The 19,612-nt window shown below is 32.8% G+C and overlaps 2 protein-coding genes across 7 annotated transcripts; one reads left to right on the top strand and one right to left on the bottom strand.

Moving 5' to 3' along the window:
* Positions 1-6,526: 6,526 nt before the first annotated feature.
* LOC113690259 (uncharacterized) lies at positions 6,527-11,486 on the bottom strand. Of its 6 annotated transcripts, none has more exons than XM_072050421.1 (11): positions 11,228-11,486; positions 10,888-11,025; positions 9,973-10,038; positions 9,662-9,868; positions 9,468-9,557; positions 9,271-9,366; positions 8,888-9,193; positions 8,721-8,804; positions 8,484-8,615; positions 8,275-8,329; positions 6,527-6,802 (listed from the first exon to the last, which is right to left on the bottom strand). In XM_072050421.1, the coding sequence occupies exons 4-10, from the start codon at positions 9,827-9,829 to the stop codon at positions 8,276-8,278; spliced, it is 930 nt and encodes a 309-aa protein (XP_071906522.1). In that variant the 5' UTR covers positions 9,830-9,868; positions 9,973-10,038; positions 10,888-11,025; positions 11,228-11,486; the 3' UTR covers positions 6,527-6,802; position 8,275. The 6 variants fall into 6 exon arrangements, with proteins under 6 accessions (XP_071906522.1, XP_071906524.1, XP_071906523.1 ...); XM_072050423.1 differs by having other exon boundaries at positions 6,527-6,777; XM_072050422.1 differs by having other exon boundaries at positions 9,973-10,026.
* Positions 11,487-14,846: 3,360 nt separating this feature from the next.
* Positions 14,847-15,734, top strand: LOC113690068 (acidic endochitinase-like). The gene has a single exon (XM_027207885.2). It carries the CDS (start codon positions 14,847-14,849, stop codon positions 15,732-15,734), a length of 888 nt encoding a protein of 295 aa, XP_027063686.1.
* The last annotated feature ends 3,878 nt before the right edge of the window (positions 15,735-19,612 follow it).

Genomic DNA, 19,612 nt, shown 5'->3' with positions numbered 1-19,612 from the left:
ATTGGTCTAAAAAATTTGATTCCTGATTTAAACCAATTCTTTTTGCACTATTTAACACCCTTAATGAAGAGGACAAAGTTTATATATTTAAAGTTCAGGGCCAGGGGATGCTAAATGTTATAATTGGTCAAGTTTAGGGGGGCAAACTCTAATTAACCCATTTTTTATTTCCCCTTCTTTCTATTTTTCTCATTAATCTTTATTTTCCCCTTATTGTCACTACTTAATAAGTTGTTATTGCTTAGTTTCATTTTACAGCAGGCCATTTTCCATAATGTTTTCCTTTGTCATTGACTCGTTCAATATTTCCCTTAGTTGCAAATAATAAATAGCACATGTATATGTATGTATATTTTGATATGTACTACTCCTTCCGTCCCATTGAAAGTGTCATGCTTTCCTTTTTGGGCTGTCCCAAAATATTTATCACTTGCTAAATATAGTAAAGACTTTTCATTCAATTTCACTCTTTTACCCTTTTAGTCCCCACAATAATCAAGTGAAGTGTGCCCTTTGAACCCACTTGTTCAGTATTCACGTGCTTCAAAAGTTCATATGAATATATGCGTGGAGTGCAAAACCATAAGGAACTTGGTTGAAACTTCAGTGTGCAAAGCACGCACAAGACATATGCAAACAAAACAAAAGTTCTGGTCCTACCTCCAGTAGTTCTTTAGGCTTTTAATTTGAAGTAGCATCAATACCGAATTCCTAGTGCATTTACATGAAGAGCTTGGGCGAGGGACAAAATGGTAAGCAACTCACCTGTGCTGGAACTATTCATAAAAAACACTGTTTTCTAAGTGCGACGAAATTTTTGGGACGGAGGGAGTATTTCATAAGGATTCTGCATTATTTTGTTATTTAATTAATTCAATTAATGTTTTCTATTAGTTTTTAGTTTGTTTAATTCAAATATTTAAATCCTTTAGACAGTAAAATATTTTGTTTAATTAACTTATCAAAAAATCTGTCTTTATTTTAACATTTTCTTTCGGTGAAAATAGTTTAGTTTAACTAACTTATCAATAAGCCTCTCTAAGCAAAATTTTCTACTTCAATGTTTCCTTTAGATGCAAATTTGTATATATTGTTATTTGTAAAATGTTTATGTATGTAGGATATTATAAATTTAAATAAATGGTTTAACAAGCTGATAAACAACAATGAGTGACTACCTTAAAAGTGTAAAAATAATAAAATTTTCCCTCAATTTTGTTATACAAATAAGGAGTTTTGCTTATTGTCTTATTATAAAGAGTTTAAGTAAGGATATAATGTTTTTAAACTATACAAAAACAATCAGTTTCACTATTAAGAGAAGCTTTCTTTAGTAATTTTATGGAGCTTACAATTATTTTTAGTTCCTCTTAAAATTTAGTATACACCTTATAAGTTATTTTTTCAAATTATAAAGAATTCTATAAAAAATCTATAATAGTTTCAATTGTCAGAGAGTTCTACCACAATCATTACCACTTTAGAATTCAAAAAACAAATAAAAGTCCATCAATTTTTCAAAAAGAAAATAAAAGTCCATCAATTTCTTCTCTATATATTATGCTAATCATGCTACAAGCCCTTATCTTTATATTACAAAAAGTTCTACAAAAATACAATCAACTTTAAATTGTGATCAAATTTAACAAACAGAAAATAATCATTGAATTGCATGTAATTATAACAATTTTAAACAGTTTTCTGTAATAATAAAATTGTTAAATACTGTATGCTAAAATTTAAAATTTTTTAACAATTTGTCGTTCCCGTGCATAGCGTGAGACATAATGCTAGTTTATAATAAAATAATGTTTAGTTCCGATTTTGGTAGGTTGTTGAATTGGATACTCTAATCTAATGCCAAGTGGGCTATCTATATTTTCGCCACATGGACATCTTTAATGTTTATGTTTTTTATTTTTTATTCTTTTCTATTTTTGTAGCAGTTAATTCTCTTCCTTTTTCACTTGTTTATTTATAGCATGGTTTCTTATTTATAGTCGATTTCAATAAATCTATTAATGACCTACCTTATATAAATTTGTATTAATTGTAACTTCTTCATTTTTTTGTCAATCAACTTATATCCTTCCTTTTCTAATCATTTTCAACCATGTTCTTTATTCTGAATATTGGTTTAATTATTTATTGCTGTTACTACAAGGGTCTACCTAACAAGTGACCATTAGCTACTCGTTAAGATATATTTCAAGTGTAATACATTTAGAAATATAAGATTAATTAGAGAAAGTACAAAAATATAAGGGAGAGTAGGTAAGATTAAATAGAAAAAGTATATAAATAGTAAGGAAGGTAATAATGGTTCGTATGTGTATATACATGGTAAGTTAAATAAATTTTAAATGTATTAATGCATATCCAATGAACACCCACTAGAAAAACCCTTGCTAAAATTTGAACAAAGTATGCCATGTTAATACCCATATAGATAGTTTTTCCTGCAGCTAGTGAAACTGCTAGAGTCATAATTTTTTTGTCAGAATAATATTTATCCAAATACTAATATTAGTCTCAACGAGCCAATCCCATACATTCTTATTCATTGTGTTGTACCCATTCTCTACCAATTACTCCTTTTTTTTTTTCTCTTTCCCATTGACACAACAAGGTTTTGTCTTTCCAATTCTTGCTTTCCAACCTCTCTCCATCTTTCCTATTTTATAATTTCTTTTCATTTTGTTGAGACTTTTGTTGTATGTGGTTCAAGATCTTTTGCATAATATTCTTCTCTACTTCGTTCTTGCTATTTTTCCATCACTATTAGTAAGTTTTTCTTGGTTTTTTTCTTTTTTGCTTTTATTCCATTACATTTTCTATTAAATAATCTCTACTTACAATATCTTTGCTTTTATTCCATTATGTTTTCTATCACTATTAGTACATTATTATTAATTTTCATCAATTTGCTTATGACTCCTCTATGTTCTAGGTGTTTCTTATTATAAGTACTTTACCTACTCTTGGAAGGCTTCATCAATTTTAGTTGAACTTTAAAGCTTTACAATGCAATAGCTGCTTTAGCAGACAAGCTCGTCTTCATTAGCGAGAGGGGGGGTCATTAGGCCACATCTAATCCTCCATACAGAGTCATGTTTTCCATATTATAAATTAGAATCTTGAGGATCTACTATGTTTTTTCAATTCTTATTTTTGTTTATTAAAGACCATGGAAAAACTGTGTAATTGCTATTATAATGTCATTCAAACTTGATCCTGTGATATAATCAACATGTTTTATTTCTTTGAATTTTGCTTGTTTATTGTAGAAATATGCAGTTGATCTTCTTATAAACTTCACTATCTTTCCCACTTTTTTAATTATTATATAAATCATGACTTCAACAAATGTCCATATTGTCTAATAATTAGATTAAAATTATTTTAAATTGCATTTATCCCATGAATATTGAAGGCAAAGTGTGTTTACATTTTTTTTTGGATTATTTTCATTTTAAATTGTTAGTAATTTGAGTTAAATCATATTGTATTTGCAAAAAAACAAAATTCATAAAAAACTTCAAAAATTAAAAATAAGAGTGGTTTAAGTTAAAGAATTACAATATAAGAAAAAATATGGTAAAAAAACTCAAAACCAAATCAATGAGTTATGAAAATAATAGATAAATAAATTAAAGAGATAAAAGAAGTAAGCAAGCTATTCAATTAATTAGAGAGAGAATAAAAGGAGTAATCACTGAATAATGGGCCCAACAAATCATGACTTCAACATATGTTCATATTGTAGAATTGTGCAGTTGATATTATTATAAACTTCACTATCTTTTCCACTTTTCTAATTATTATATAAATCATGACTTCAACATATGTCCATATTTTCTAATAATTAGATTAAATTAATTTTAAATTGCATTTTGTTCTATATCCCATGAATATTGAAGGAAAAGTGTGTCTACATTTTTTTTTGGATTATTTTCATTTTAGATTGTTAGTAATTTGAGTTAAATCATATTGTATTTACAAAAAAAAAACTTTGAAAACTAAAAATAAGAGTGGTTTAAGTTAAAGAATTACAATATAAGAAAAATTATGGTAAAAAACTCAAAATTAATCCTATATATATTCCATATCTTTAATTAATAATAAAATTTTTAATAAAAAAAACGCCACTAGAAGAAGGAAGAAAAAAATACAGACCGCTCTACCAACTACTCAAAATTAATCCTATATATATTCCATATCTTTAATTAATAATAAAATTTTTAATAAAAAAATGCCACAAGAAGAAGGAAGAAAAACATACAGACCGCTCTACCAACTACTCAAGATTTTAAGCAAATTTTGAAATACGTCTAATTCGTCTATTGAATGGTGAAGCTATCACTTGAAGTTCTTGAGGAAGCTGCTCTGAACCTTCAGAGGAAGCCAACAGGTGCATAATAATACACCATTTTCAAGAGATGGACATATGCATGAGGTGGAAGCTGCTCAGAACTTTCAGAGGAATCCAACTAGTGCACAATAATACGCCATTTTCGAGAGATGGACATCTGCATGTGGTGGAAGCTGCTCTGAATTTTTCAGAGGAATCGAACTACTACACAATAATATCTGAAAAAGCTGCTGCTTTAGTTCTCGTAACATCGGGTGCTGATATGTGAATATTTGCACGATCCTTTGATGATATATTTTATCACTTTTAGTCACTTCCAAAGATGTTAATTAATGAAACTAGGTCATTTTGGCTAGGATTGGAGTTAATTGTTAAATAGGATTTTGTTGTGATTTTTGTCCCATTTACTCGTGTACTTTAATTATTTTGTGTAGGAGTTGAAAATGATTTGAACTTGGACAAGAAACAAACTCAAGACATGTTAATAGAAGTCCAAACAATTCATAAAGTCTGCAAATTTAAAGAAGGTTCGAACCGAGCGTGAATTGAGCGAACAATAGAGAAGCTTGACGAACAACAAATAGAGGCTGAATTCCTGCAAGAATCTATGATCGGATTATCCGCTGGATTCAAAGCAGAAGCTTCAACTTTGGAGCAACACATTGTAGAAGAAACAGGATATGAATCCATCCTAGAATCCGGCCAAAACTTGCTTAACTTGATTTCAACTTCATTATTTCGCTACGTTTGATGGACGATTTGCAGAAGATTTGCAGCTGTAAAGAAAAGATTCTAACCTTAATTCCTGACTTTGTTTCACCTATACATACATGTTTCTTGGAAGATAAGAGAGTTCTAGTTTTTTGCATTAGGAGAACATATTTTTCTCTCCTTAAAGGGGAGAAACTTGTAGAAGAACTTGGAGAAACATTCATTGTAACAATCTCATTTGGGAGGATTAATAGAAGATTTGTTGGGAGTTTGTTCACCTTTTGGCTAAACTTTTCTCAACTTTTTGTTTATTTTGATCAATATGAGTTGTTTCAATGAATCTCTAGGCTTATCTACCTTATTTCCTATATTGACCTAAATTCTAGATCTAGAGAGTAGATGAACTAATGATTTCTTAACTATGTGTTGAATCTACTTTTGTTGCATCTTGTACTAATTTGTCTATTTATTCATGCTTTAACTCTTATAATTGATTGATCACCAATTGCAAGTCATTTACTTATTGTTAATCAATGAAAATTGGTAACAATAATGGAAAGGAAATAAATGGAACGTAAGGAGTAAGTTTATAAGAGTAGAAGTGCACATAAGTGGATTTTTCTTGAACATTTCATGTAATAAATGAATTAGTTTCAGATCTTCACTACGAGAGTAGAGGAATCTAATGCTAGTAATAGTCAATCTATTATGAGAGTGGGCTTTGATTAATCAGGAATATAAATTAGTATTACGAGAACGGAATCATGAATAATTTGTGAAAGTGTCATAGTTTTATTTTTATTCATATTTTTTTTGGATATAAAGGAAAACCAAAAAATTACTATAGGCACCATACAGAAAATCTAGGATTGGACTGCAATTCTTTATATTCTTATGAAAACTTCATTATAAAAAAATCCACCATACTTTCTAGGTGAGAAGACAAAAAAAAAAAAAAAAAGAAAAGAAGAAAAGTTAAGCAAACGGGTTATTCATGTCGAGTACGGGTAATTTGTAAAATTAGCGAGTTGTGTTTGATTCAAAAAAGTTGATCCATTTAATTTTTTGAATTGTCTTTAGAAAGTATTGTTCAAATTATTTGGGTCTCAATCCAACCCGCTAACCCGTGACCCGAACTAAATACCACTACAAGAAAACTGACTTTTCACGACACCAGAAATATGCTGCAAAAAGTCCAAAAACCGCCGCGAAAACCTTTTTGCGGCACAAATGCGACGGAATTAAATTGTGTCACAAAAGTAGCCGTTACAAAAGAAAACGACACAATTTTTCAACATGTCGCATGCATTTGCATCACTCTACTTGCGGCACAAAAAATGCGCTACAAAATATCCACAATGTCATGCGACAAAAACTTGCGTCGCAAAAAAGTCACCAATATAAAGACCAGAAATCAAATTTTTCATAGTACAATAATTATCATGCTCAAATATCCTAAAATCGAATATTATAACAAAATATAGTTCCACAATACACTAGAATAAAGTACCATACATTGTTTTAGTCAAATTCTACAAACTTTATCATTTAATATTGTTCGCTCCAATTACAAGATATTTCATATATTCCAAAATGTGCTTGTCTTCAAAAGTACAACACTTCATCATACATCTCTCAAAAACATCTTCATATCTCCCAATCCGCATGCTTCCAATGTACCATCAAGTCCAGGGCTGCAAAGTGTATTCTATTAGTCCCCTGCTCATATAACCCCAACCCATTAAGCATGAAGAAAATGTTAATATAACAATAGATACTGAAATGGAATTTGTAATTCAACCTTTTCACAGACACTGAAAAGGGGCAAACAGTTACTATTATAAAGTACATGCTGAATTAAAGAAGTACAACTAATTTAAGTATGTGGAAGACCCAAAAAAGTGTATGGTCACAAGCACAGATGCAGAACCATGAGAGTTGCTTTCAAGAACTGTGAATGGAATAAAGGCAGCAATCCATGGCATCATTCATATGTGCGACTTGCCAAGTTTAATATGTTAATTAAGCCAAAAAAGTAGGCTCACGAACACATGCACAAGAGTGAGAGTTGCTTTCACAAAATCTTGGTGGAGATCCAAGAAATTCAGCAATCAAATCTGTTCTTGATCAGTACTAGCCAAGCCAGGATATCCGAGACACCTTGACTTGCCAAACCAATAACCATGTTGTCTCTGATTAACTGTGTGTAACTCAAACTCAAAGTCCATAATGACTCTGTTCTTTTCGTAGATGCAACATAAAAAGCAGGTTTTTAGTTAACAGCACTGATCATTTTCTTAGTTGGAAAGACACGAACAGGAGCAAAAGTTTTTCTCGTGAAAATGACATATTCCTAACAATGATCACTTTCCACTCGAGACTAACTCAAGAATCTATTGCACCCTTTTAACTCAGCTTTTATGGTGGATTATAAAGGTCAGCAATTTTACTTTTGCAATGTATTTGTCTTTGATTATATGGCTCTGCTTGGATTATGGAGTTTTCCAGATAGTTATTTTTGTTTTTGGAGTGTACAATAACACATTTCAAATTTACACAATTCCAAATGCACTAAAAAAAAACTATTATCTCTTTCTTCTTACACCCGCCACCGTCATCCCCGATCTTCCTTTCTCCTCAACGCTGCCACCCCCTCCCCCTCCTCCTGCTTCATTCTCTCCTTTCCTCTCCCTTCCCTCTTTCCTCCCTCCTTAAAATATATTTCAAAAACACTTATTCCAAATGGACCAGTAGTCTTTCTGCATTCAAGGCTGTGACCCCAAGTGATCACAAGGGGCCATAAAAGACAAACGAAGAAGGAACCAAAATCTAGTTCCTCAGTAGAAATGTCCAAATGTAATTCCACTTAATCAAGTTAACAGGCATATTCATTTCCATTTAAATGCCTGAGTGGACAGAACTCTTGGTACAAAGTTTAGACAGTCATTATCCCATTTTCCCCACTCTTGGACATTGATATCTTGAATTACCAAGACACTGCCTAGCTTGGTAGCTACGCTAGCTGGCTGCCTGAGTATGCTAGTGTACCAGAAAGTCTTAGGCCACTCGTACGCTAAAAAGTTCCCTAAGGAAACATGGGGGATTCTTCGTAGTTCATACCAATCCATCAAATTGTTCAACATTTGGAAAACTTGACAGAATAGAGTTATTTCCAGAAACTTTTCCAGTACCTCAAGCAAGTCGTTTGCAAGTAGTCCTGCTCCTTTTCTTCTTTGTATGATGGTTCTGGTATAACAAAAGACTAGTCAATTAAATATCAACAAGGAGCTCATGCACAAATAGTCATCAACAAGGAAGTCATGCACAATTCAATATCAACAAGGAACTCAGCAAAATTGGTCTTCTATAGAAGGACCAACTCAAAGTACGCATACTATACCTCAAGAATATCAGCAATTGAAGAAACTTTTTTATTCATTTCACACTTGTTTATTTCAGCATCATTTGTTCCAACTTCCTTGTACATTTCAGCATCATTTGTTCCAACTTCCCTGTTCATTCTATCACCAACCTATTACATTATCAACAAAGTGTGAAGAAAAGAAAATCAGGCCATAGCTGCTGATATTTCAGAGAGTTTGAACACAAAATCGAATTGTATGAATTAATATACAACCTCTAATGAGTCCGAAATTTGAGATTGTTTTGCTGCATTCATTTCTCTTCTTTGGAGTGATGCCAAGTCACATGTGGATGCCCTCTGGAAGAACAAAGACCAATAGTAACTAAAGCAATAAAAAAATTAGAAAAACTATAATATTTAACAAAATAGTTATCCCAAACCATTCTTGCTTCAAATTGAGCAATCAACTCCTCCTTAAAATCTGCCAATTTCGAATTCATTTCTTCTCGTAGTTCACCACGTATGATTTCCACTTTCTCATTCACTGCATCCTCAAATGCTTTCTTTTGTCCATCATTCATGTTATCTGACATCCTATACACGTCTTTTGGAGTCGCACCTACCCCATAAGTTCGAAGACGACCTGGTTTTTCAGGTCCAAGAATATTTTCATAGAGTATATCTTTCACAAAATTATCATCCCTGGATGTCTCTGGCAGTTTTTGTATTTCCTCATTCATAGTTGTCTAAATTGAAAAACAGACAGAAGAAAGAATTATTTATGAAGTAAAACCAATAAAAAGTGACTAAAAGCTATTCTTACAATTGTTTGTGAAGTCAACTCATCCATTTGTTTTCCTTGTCTTGAATGAATAAAAACGTCTAGTTTCGAAGGCTCTTTTCCAGTTTTAATCCGAAGCTGCCACATATTCAATGTACAAACTAAAGTGTTAATATTTCTAAATAAGACTATGTTCCAGAAAAAATTGCTAGAAACATAAGCATTAGAATTTAATATACCTCTTCCCTGAGGTTCACATGATCTTTTCGCCCTGTTCGATGTGGCATCTTTTGTTTTTTTCGATTCTTGCTATTAATCTTGCTTTGCTTCTAATTATGTACAAAACAGAAAAAGGTAGTTAACAACACATCAAAATCATAATAGCACTAGAATTTAATTCAAAAGCAAAAGAGATGTGACAATAAATACATGCCTTGACATCTTCTGAGCTCCAATAATCAACCAAAATAGGCCATTGATCCTCCTCAACTCTTGCAGGACAGTGTGCTAATAGCCATGACCTGTGCCTCCTATAAGGAATGAAATACATGCTCTTGACTTTTGATTTCCAATTTCTCCACAATTTGCTGACCCTTATCATTTGTACTTTCTTGCATGTATCATCAATATTTGTATTTCTCTATCAAAAATTACAAAACAAAAGTTTAAACATTCACAAGCTACAAGATTGTATGAAATAAAAAGAAAAAAAATGTTGCTAACTTTGATAGTGAGTCAAAATACCTATTTATTTCAAAGTACGGATTATTGACTCGGTCTTCAATAAAGATCCAAGACCTATCATCCATTCTACAAGAAACAAGATTGAGAAGGCAAGAAAAGAGACCTTATAAACAGAATTGAAAAATAGCAAATTTATTAACATGCAAAAAAAATAAAAAATAAAGTGCAGCATGTGCATCCCAGTTTGCTATGCTCATAGTGGAATGCGATGTTAACAGTTAACCCAACTTCTCAATGCCAAAAGAATGTGGTGAATTTATGTCAATATGCAAACCAGTGTTCTGTTTGCAAGAAAAAGAAACATAGATAAATCAGGGGAGCTAGATTGTCTTACACATCAGCAATTATTAATGGATCACCACAATCATAATTTGAGAATGCTGCAATCATAATTTGTAAGGAGGGAAGTGGAGAGAGAATAAGTAAGTAAAAGGGATTTTCCAATCAAAATCTACTCGGAGAGAAGTAAAATTCAGCTATATACAAACGTGTGTGTATATATATTATGTGTATATCTTGCTAAATTGTTGTAGAAAAGATGGAAATTTAACAAAGCACTACATATTACATACTCTCCTCATGTTGCATGATCAAATTCTACCGATAAGAGATTCAGGACACCTTAAAGTGCCTCTCCAGTCTCTAGTGAATAGGAAAATAATATCCAGAAAAGAGCTACACAAAGAAGGAGTGTATTTCAAGATTGATGTCCATTTCCAGTGCTTTTGTAGTCTCAAGAATGCCGCTTATATAAAACACTCAGAAATCAGAATGGAGAATGCCATGCGTAATGCTTTCATTATGATGATCCATTAATAATTGCTGATGTGAAAATGGTGATCCATTAAAGCAAAATTCATAATGAAGGATGCAGATTCATAATCCGCATTTCATTAAATTACAAGAAACACTTACATGAACACACCAATATCAACGAACAGGGGCTGTAGTGGGGCAGACTCTTCTAGTTGCCGCGAGACCTAATTTTTGAAGTCAATGACTCAAATGGTTGGGTCAATTTGTTCGAGCTTTCAGCTGTAGGAATTTCAACAACTGTGGTTGACAAAATTCAGAATCAACGGAAGACCAATTACTTTGCCCAATCAAATTAGGGCTTTGTGCCAAATCTTATTAACCGAAATTCAGTTAAGATCCTAGGGTTATTAATATATATGCAACAGAGAAGAGTGCAGGTCACAAAGACATACGAGGGAAAAAAACATAGAAATCGAAAATCATATGGAAGAATTTTTACCTTTTTCTCTGTAATAGTGATGGCGTAAGAGCTTTTGATTTCTGCTATATTTGAAGCAGAGATGGTGAAAAAATTGACAAACTCTTATCCGAGTTGCGTACTGCAGTGGTTTTGGATGAGCGGAAGAATTCGGTCGTTGGAGAGTTAAGATCTGAATATTGTGAGGTGGGGTACTGAAGAGTGAGAAAGGATTTGTCTATTCAATAGGTGCTTTTCTCAGGTGGTTCACTGGACTCAGAAAAAGAACCAGACAATCAATTTATACTATTGTAAAGAATATTTATCTTTCCTCCAAAAAGCAAATAGAGACAAGTATTTCAAAAGTGTGGATTACAAATAAAGTAAAGTATCCGAGTGAAAATGTTTTCTGTCTTTAGCAAGTCAAGGCAATCTTAAGCCAATCACAGAAAGTGATTACTATGTCCTCCTCACGTGGATAAATATACGACGTACGGAGTTGGGATTACGACACCGTTGTTTGGTACCGTTGTGCTAGGAAACTATCTTTTATGGGTTTTATTAAAACTATGTCATTTTTATGTAAAAATTAGGAACCGTTGTGAAATTTGCAGCACAAATTGAAATTTGCTGCTTATTTACCGCACTTTATCCTTGTGCCACAGCAAAAGCGTTGCAAAAAGCCCGTTTTCTTGTAGTGTACCATCCTAGGTCAATTGATAGCAAAGATTCGAGCACTAAGTAAGCATACCGAAATAAGCAATTGATTAGTAAATTCTCTTAAATTGATTATTCAAATAAAAATTGTATTCTGATCGAAAATTATGCCACTTAATTGTCAATTAATTGTGCCACGTAATACAGGAAATTCCATTTCTAGTTGGCTGTTTGGATTCGTCAAATGCGGCAGTGGTTCATCTCCCTTTGAATTCTGATAGGAAGAGAATACTGCTGGCGGGATATCTCCATTCATTAAAATGCACTCACACGCACAGCTCAAGAAAAAAGCTTTGACATAACTCTCTTCTTTCTTTCTTTCTTTCCCTTCTAGAAGGATGTTAGGACAACAAATTCAGTCTCGAATTATCTAACGTCTATAAATCATTTACTTTAAATTGCCAAATTGTCCATATACGTAACGGAATCATGGACAACTTTTAAAAATAATTTAAAAAAAGAACAAAGAGGATTAGTACATAAATTGTACTCGGCAAACTAACCTAATTGTTATCAAAATTATTTATCACTTGAACTGGACTGTTGGACAAACTGGTACCAAGAAAGATACAAACAATTTCAGAATTTGGAGACACAAAACTTGAATTTGGTACCCAAGGGATTTATCCTTTCTTACGCCACAAATAAAAAGATCAATTATGGGTGTTTTAAACCTTACCCATCCGCTGCTAAAAAAAAATCTTTTTAAAATAACTTTCTCTTTTTAGTTTACCCCACCTGCATGGGGCAGGGATCCCAACCCCGGGCCCCGTTTGACAAGTGAGTTTTTTGAGTGTTTGTCTTAAACTTTACTGTAACTTACTGTAGAAATTTAAAAATTTTTTGTTGAAGTATGTAAATTTTTGAATATTTTGAAATGTATAGTTTAAAAACTTTGAAAATTTTTTTGAGATTATTGTAACTAAAGTTTTTAAAAAATTTGTAGCAGATAAACTTGACAAGAAACTCAAATGCCAATAGGGCCTCTATTTTACTGAAACCTAGGGCCTGTTTGGAACCTTGATTTTTTACCAAGTTTGTATAATACTAGTTTTTTAACAATTTTTGCTACAGAAATCCCAAAAATCTTCACAAAGTTTTTTACCTACACAATTCAAAATATCCAAAACACACAAAAAAAAATTCCCTTCCCTTTTTCTTTTTTTTCCTCCCCCACCACCACCTCCGTCGCCGACCACCACCTCCGTCGCCGGTTTCGGCGCCAATCACCTCTTCCCATGCCGGTCTTCTTTTTTTTTTTTTTTTTTTTTTCCATTTCTCCCTATCTCCCTCTTCCTCCCCTGCCATCCTCCCCTGTTACAGAGTTCGGTTGCACAATAAAAACCTCCGTCCAGGAAATCAAAGAAATGACAATCCAAGTGTAAGATTTCTCTTTGCAAGATGGGGAATAGTTTTAGCATTAATGTCTTTCACTGATCTAACAAGAAAGACATCTTTCCTGGCGCCTTTTTCTGCTCCCAAAGAGAAACTCAAATGCCAGACTGGATAGTACTAGTCCGGGAAAACGGTTCAGGCTGCCGCCTTTCTTCAGTTGGCTTTGCACTGCACCGGGGGAGGGTGAGAGTGGCGGGGGAAGGGGAGGAGAGGGGGGAGATGGAAAATTGCAAATAAACCTATTGCTGCTTCATCTGCCAGCAAGAGAGAGGATGGGGAGCGGGGAAGAAAGGGGTGGCGGGGGAGGGGGGAGAGAAAAAAAGCAAAACAAAAAAAAAGAAAAAAGTTGCTGCTGTTGCTACTTCATTAGCAGTTTCGGGAGAGGGAACAGGGGAGGGGGAAGGGGAAGGGAGAAGAAGCGGGAAGGGAGGAAGGAAAAGAAAAAAGAAAGAAAGAAAAAAAAGAAAAAAGAAAAAGGCAAAAAAAAGAAAGAAAAGAAAAAACAAAGAAAAAAAAGTTTTTTCAAGTGATATACTGTAAAGTTTTATACAAACACTCAAAAAACTCACATTTCAAACTGGTTTCTAACTTCCAATTATATGTATATGAGGCCTACACATGATCAACATCATTATATTTGTTGTGGATGTAGAGAGTTATTTGGGGAAACTCATTTTAAACATTATCAATGGAAACCGTTTTTGGTATTGTTCTAAAATTGCTATCAATTTTGTACATTTGTGATCAGTTTGATATCAGATTGGCCGTTGCTCCAAACAGGGGATCGATTATAGCGTAATTTCGAGGAAATTGGGGGTCTTTTGTTTTGTTAGGGGTCGTCCGCTGGCTGCACGTGGGAAATTGGTGGTGTTCAATTAGTTTGCAAGTTGACAAACTGTCCTGTTTTCGTGCGGTTGGCTTTTTACCACGGATTTATTATCTTGTCTCCCTTTACTTTCGTCAGCACTCAAACAGGGGAAGTTTCCATTTTTTTTTTGGGATTTATTGTCACAATCTACCTCTACTTTTACAATTATTCTAATTTATACTCTGAGGGATGACCCAACAGAGTCACAGAGAATTAATTTAAATTAAATTATTATCAAATCATACGGATACAAGAGACAATCATATAAATCTAAAAGAAGTCACGTTAAATGACAAATTTTTTAAAAAAATAAAATTTATATACTTGGCCCCGTCGATTTCAACCCCAGCACCTCACACTCCTAAAGAATGATCAACGGTTAGATTTTGAATTGGATGCAATGCAATCCAGTGGTGCGCAGACAGCTGCACCAATGTCTACGAAGTTCACGTGCACCTATATTATATATGTATGTATATATGTACGTATACACACATATATATATATGTATGTATATATCTATATTATATACATACACACACAAATATATACATATATATATATATACACACATGAATATATATATATATATATGTATATATGTATGTATGTATATTTAAAACAGCTCAAGTGAGCCAAAACCACCACTCCAAAACCGCTAAAACAGCTAAAAAACTATCAATGGCTGCTAATTTGCGACCTCTGTTCTTAGCAATAATATCCCTGCTGATGATTTCATGCTTGATCAGGTCCTCAGAAGGCTCCGTAGCTGGGATCTACTGGGGCCGAAGCTCTCGTGAAGCAAACCTGAGTGAGATATGCACCAACAGTACCTACGAAATCGTGGTTATCGCCTCCCTTAAATTTGTCGGTTACCAAGCAGTCTTGGAGTTGGATCACCATTGCGACCCAAGCATCAACGGCAGCTGCGCCTTCCTAGGTGCTCAGATAGAATCCTGCCAGAGCAAAGGCATCAAGGTGTTTGTTTCCCTTGATGGGAGGCCTGACTTTTGTTCCCGTGATGTTCAATATGTTGCAGAACATATCTGGAACAATTTTTTGGGTGGTCAGTCAGACTCCCGTCCTTTCGGTGATGCCGTTGTAGATGGAATAGACTTTCATATTCAAAGCGGATCAAACAGGTATTTGGATGCCCTCGCCGAGACACTCTCGAAGTATAGCACAGCTGACAAAAAGGTGTACTTATCTGCAGCACCACGATGTCGCATTCCTGACTATTATCTTGACATTGCTATCAAAAAAGGCCTCTTTGACTACGTGTGGGTGCAATTTTTCGAGGAACCTTCATGCGATTACAGTTCAGGCAACATCACTAACCTCTCCATAAGTTGGGAAGAATGGCATAGTTATGTACCCGATAATACTGCATTGTTCCTGGGATTAACTGGAATTTCTGGCGTCGAAGGCTACATCAAATGTCGCGACCTCAGGAATGTGGTTATCCCCTATGTGGAGCAGTATTCCAAATATGGAGGGCTTATGGTGCTTGAGGGCACAACCTATTGCGGTCATTATGATGAAATAATCAGGCCTTATGTTAAACTCTGATGTTCTGGCTTATGATCAAAAGTCCATGATAATATTCTAAGCCATCAACTGAGTTCCTCTCGTTGTCTACTGAGAGTTGAAATGTAGTCCTGGTTGTTTGCCAGATATGTATAATAATGGGTTATGAAATCCCAAATTAAATAAAATGTTGGAGGATAAATATTGTGTTTTACGTTCTCTATATATTGCATGAACAGGTACAAGATTTGGGCTTCAAGTCTTGGTGGGGTGGGAGGTCAACTTTCAAACCTTGCCTACTATTATCTACCACAATATGTGGTTTCTTTAAATTCATACAAGTGTGTGGTGTATTCATTTGGTTCGATAGTGTTTCAATCCCCGTTAATTTCCCGTATGCTCAATTAGACATCTCCTTTGATTAGGCTGAAGTAAGAATAGGAGAAATACAAAATAAGTGACAAATGAAAAAAAAAAAACACAAGATCTTGACAACTCACAAACTACAGTATACTAATTTGGACAACCATTTGCGCCTTCATTCCGCAGCATATTTTAGATTGGTTTTAGAGCGGATGAAATCAGGGCTTATTAATTTTCTTACTAGACTAATTTTTCAACGGATTAAAGGTAATTCGGTGATGATGTTTTTCTTTTTTTTTTAAAAAGGGCTCCCAAACAGCCCTCTAACCCTTTTTTTTGTTGAATTCAACTTCAATACAAACAGTAGCAATTTAAGAGGGGCAAAGTGGTCAAGTTATATTTTTTATGACTGTGCCAAGTGTTAAAATTGATTAGAAAAAACAAAATAAAAGCCCATAAATTTGCAAAACATACAAATCAAGTAGGGAAAATTAGATGACCAAACTGGACCAATAATAATGAGGAGTAGTTAAGAGACAACATTTCCTCAAATTAAATTGGATGGGCCAAATAGGTCTATTAATAAAAGTTAAAAGACAATATAGTCCCAAATTAAAGATGAATTATCAAAAGTGGCTCAATTAAAAAAAATTGGTACACTATTTGGGTCATTTGCCCTTATTTTGTATATAAAACTTCAATTGATCATACAAACCAAACATCAAAGAAAAATGACCAACCCTCACATTAGCAGGTAGGTTACTCGTACTAAAGGACTGCAATTCCACAACTGATGCAAGGCAAATATGACTGTCATATACCAATGGGCACAATGCAGATAAAACCCTCCTCTTTCTTGCAAATCTCGACAGGTTTGGAGTAAATTAAAAGAATTTAAAGGTTAAAAAAATTATATTTTAGGAAAGTGAGTTGAATATTTTTTTAAATCATTTAAGAAGAAGATAGATCTCTGCAATTCCTCTTTTTTAATTTCAATCATTAAATTGAAGATTTTTGTGTGAAAGAGGAAGAATTAAATAAAGAAAAAAGAGAAAAAGAAATAAAAGAAAGGAAAACAAGGTAAATAAAAAGTCAAAATAATGCAAGGGCAATTTTGTCCTATAGGGGGTTAATTGAGCAAAATTAAAGGTTGGGGGGTAAATTGAGAAATAGGGTATATCTTAAGGGGATTAAATGTGATTAACCCTTTCCATTTCGTTTCTGTACTTTGGTTTTGTTTTGTTTCGTTTTGTTTCATTAAGGGTTAATCACATTTTATCCCCTTAATGAATACCTTATTTCTCAGTTTACCCCCTAACCTTTAATTTTGCTCATTTAACCCCCTTTAGGACAAAATTGCCCTTGCATTATTTTGACTTTTCATTTACCTTGTTTTCCTTTTTTTTTATTTCTTTTTCTCTTTCTTCTTTATTTAATTCTTCCTCTTTCCCACAAAAATCTTCACCTTAATGATTGAAATTAAAAAAAGAGGAATTGCAAAGATCTATCTTCTCCTTAAATAATTAAAAAAATATTCAAATCACTTTCCTAAAATACAAATTTTTTAGCATTTCAATTCTTTTAATTTTGGGTTTTCCTCTTTCCTTTCTAGTTTCTCATTTTATTGCCAAGAAAATATCTTAAAATGAAATTGTGACCTGATTAATAACCATCAATTGAAATTTGTGACACATGGCATCATACAAAAAATAAAATTTAGTTTTTGACGCTTTTTAAACCTTCACCCAGAAATATGCAATTACAAACTCAAAACAAAAATTTTCGTTGAAATGAAATTCCTATTGGGAAGGAATAAAGTAGAGAAGAAAGAGAAAAGAAATAAAAGAAAGGAAAACAATTTCATCTTATGATATTTTCTTGAGAATAAAATGAGAAACTAGAAAGGAAAGAGAAAAACCCAAAATTAAAAGAATTGAAAGGCTAAAAAATTGTATTTTAGGAAAGTGATTTGAATATTTTTTTAATCATTTAAAGAGAAGATAGATATCTGCAATTCCTCTTTTTTAATTTCAATCATTAAGGTGAAGATTTTTGTGGGAAAGAGGAAGAATTAAATAAAGAAGAAAGAGAAAAAGAAATAAAAGAAAGGAAAACAAGGTAAATGAAAAGTCAAAATAATGCAAGGGTAATTTTGTCCTAAAGGGGGTTAAGTGAGCAAAATTAAAGGTTAGGGAGTAAACTGAGAAATGGGGTATTCTTTAAGGGGATAAAATGTAATTAACCCTTACATCATTGATGTAAGGGTTAATTACATTTTATCCCCTTAATGATGTAAGGGTTAATTACATTTTATCCCCTTAAAGAATACCCCATTTCTCAGTTTACTCCCTAACCTTTAATTTTGCTCACTTAACCCCCTTTAGGACAAAATTACCCTTGCATTATTTTGACTTTTCATTTACCTTGTTTTCCTTTCTTTTATTTCTTTTTCTCTTTCTTCTTTATTTAATTCTTCCTCTTTCCCACAAAAATCTTCACCTTAATGATTGAAATTAAAAAAAAGGAATTGCAGAGATCTATCTTCTCCTTAAATGATTAAAAAAAATATTCAACTCACTTTCCTAAAATACAATTTTTTTAGCCTTTCAATTCTTTTAATTTTGGATTTTCCTCTTTCCTTTCTAGTTTCTCATTTTATTCTCAAGAAAATATCATAAGATGAAATTGTTTTCCTTTCTTTTATTTCTTTTTCTCTTTTTTCTCTCTTTCATCCTTCCTAATAGAAATTCCATTTCAACGAAATTTTTTGTTTTGAGTTTGTAGTTGTATATTTTTGGGTGAATGTTTAAAAGATATCAAAAACTAATTTTGATTTTTTTGTATGATGTCACGTGTCACAAATTTCAATTGATGATTATTACTTAGGTTACAATTTCATTTTAAGATATTTTCTTGGGAATAAAATGAGAAACTAGAAAGGAAAGAAGAAAACCCAAAATTAAAGGAATTGAAAGGCTAAAAAAATTGTATTTTAGGAAAGTGAGTTGAATATTTTTTTAATCATTTAAGGAGAAGATAGATCTCTGCAATTCCTCTTTTTTAATTTCAATCATTAAGGTGAAGATTTTTGTGGGAAAGATGAAGAATTAAATAAAGAAGAAAGAGAAAAAAAAATAAAATAAGAGAAAACAAGGTAAATGAAAAATCAAAATAATGCAAGGGCAATTTTGTCCTAAAGGGGGTTAAATGAGCAAAATTAAAGGTTAGGAAATAAACTGAGAAATGAGGTATTCTTTAAGGGGATAAAATGTGATAAACCCATGATGTAAATAGGTGTAATATATTGGTTGGGTTGAATTTAGATTGTGGCATAGGCTGATTGACATTTTTTTCTTGGGCTTCCTTATTGTTTTACCTTGTCTTGTTTGTGAAATTGAACATGCACTAAAATACAAGTTTAGTTAGTTTTAAGGGTTATTATCACTTTACCCCCTTAACATTTAGTGCTACTATCAATTTCCCCTATAACATTATTTTTTAGTAACTTTACCTCCAAGACTAACGGTCAAACTTAACGGACTTTGTTAATTAAAGTG

The sequence above is a fragment of the Coffea arabica genome, chromosome 5c, assembly GCF_036785885.1.
Source record: "Coffea arabica cultivar ET-39 chromosome 5c, Coffea Arabica ET-39 HiFi, whole genome shotgun sequence".
NCBI lineage: Eukaryota > Viridiplantae > Streptophyta > Magnoliopsida > Gentianales > Rubiaceae > Coffea > Coffea arabica.
Note: the sequence above shows the minus strand (reverse complement) of the source record. Positions and strands in the feature narration are given on the sequence as shown.

Coding starts and splice junctions, on each gene's coding strand:
- LOC113690259 (XM_072050421.1), bottom strand. CDS start 9,829: ATGATAAGGGTCAGCAAATTGTGGAGAAATTGGAAATCAAAAGTCAAG. Junction 9,558..9,661: donor GGAGCTCAGAAGATGTCAAG/GCATGTATTTAT, acceptor GTACATAATTAG/AAGCAAAGCAAGATTAATAG. Junction 9,194..9,270: donor AGTTGACTTCACAAACAATT/GTAAGAATAGCT, acceptor TTTTCAATTTAG/ACAACTATGAATGAGGAAAT.
- LOC113690068 (XM_027207885.2), top strand. CDS start 14,847: ATGGCTGCTAATTTGCGACCTCTGTTCTTAGCAATAATATCCCTGCTG.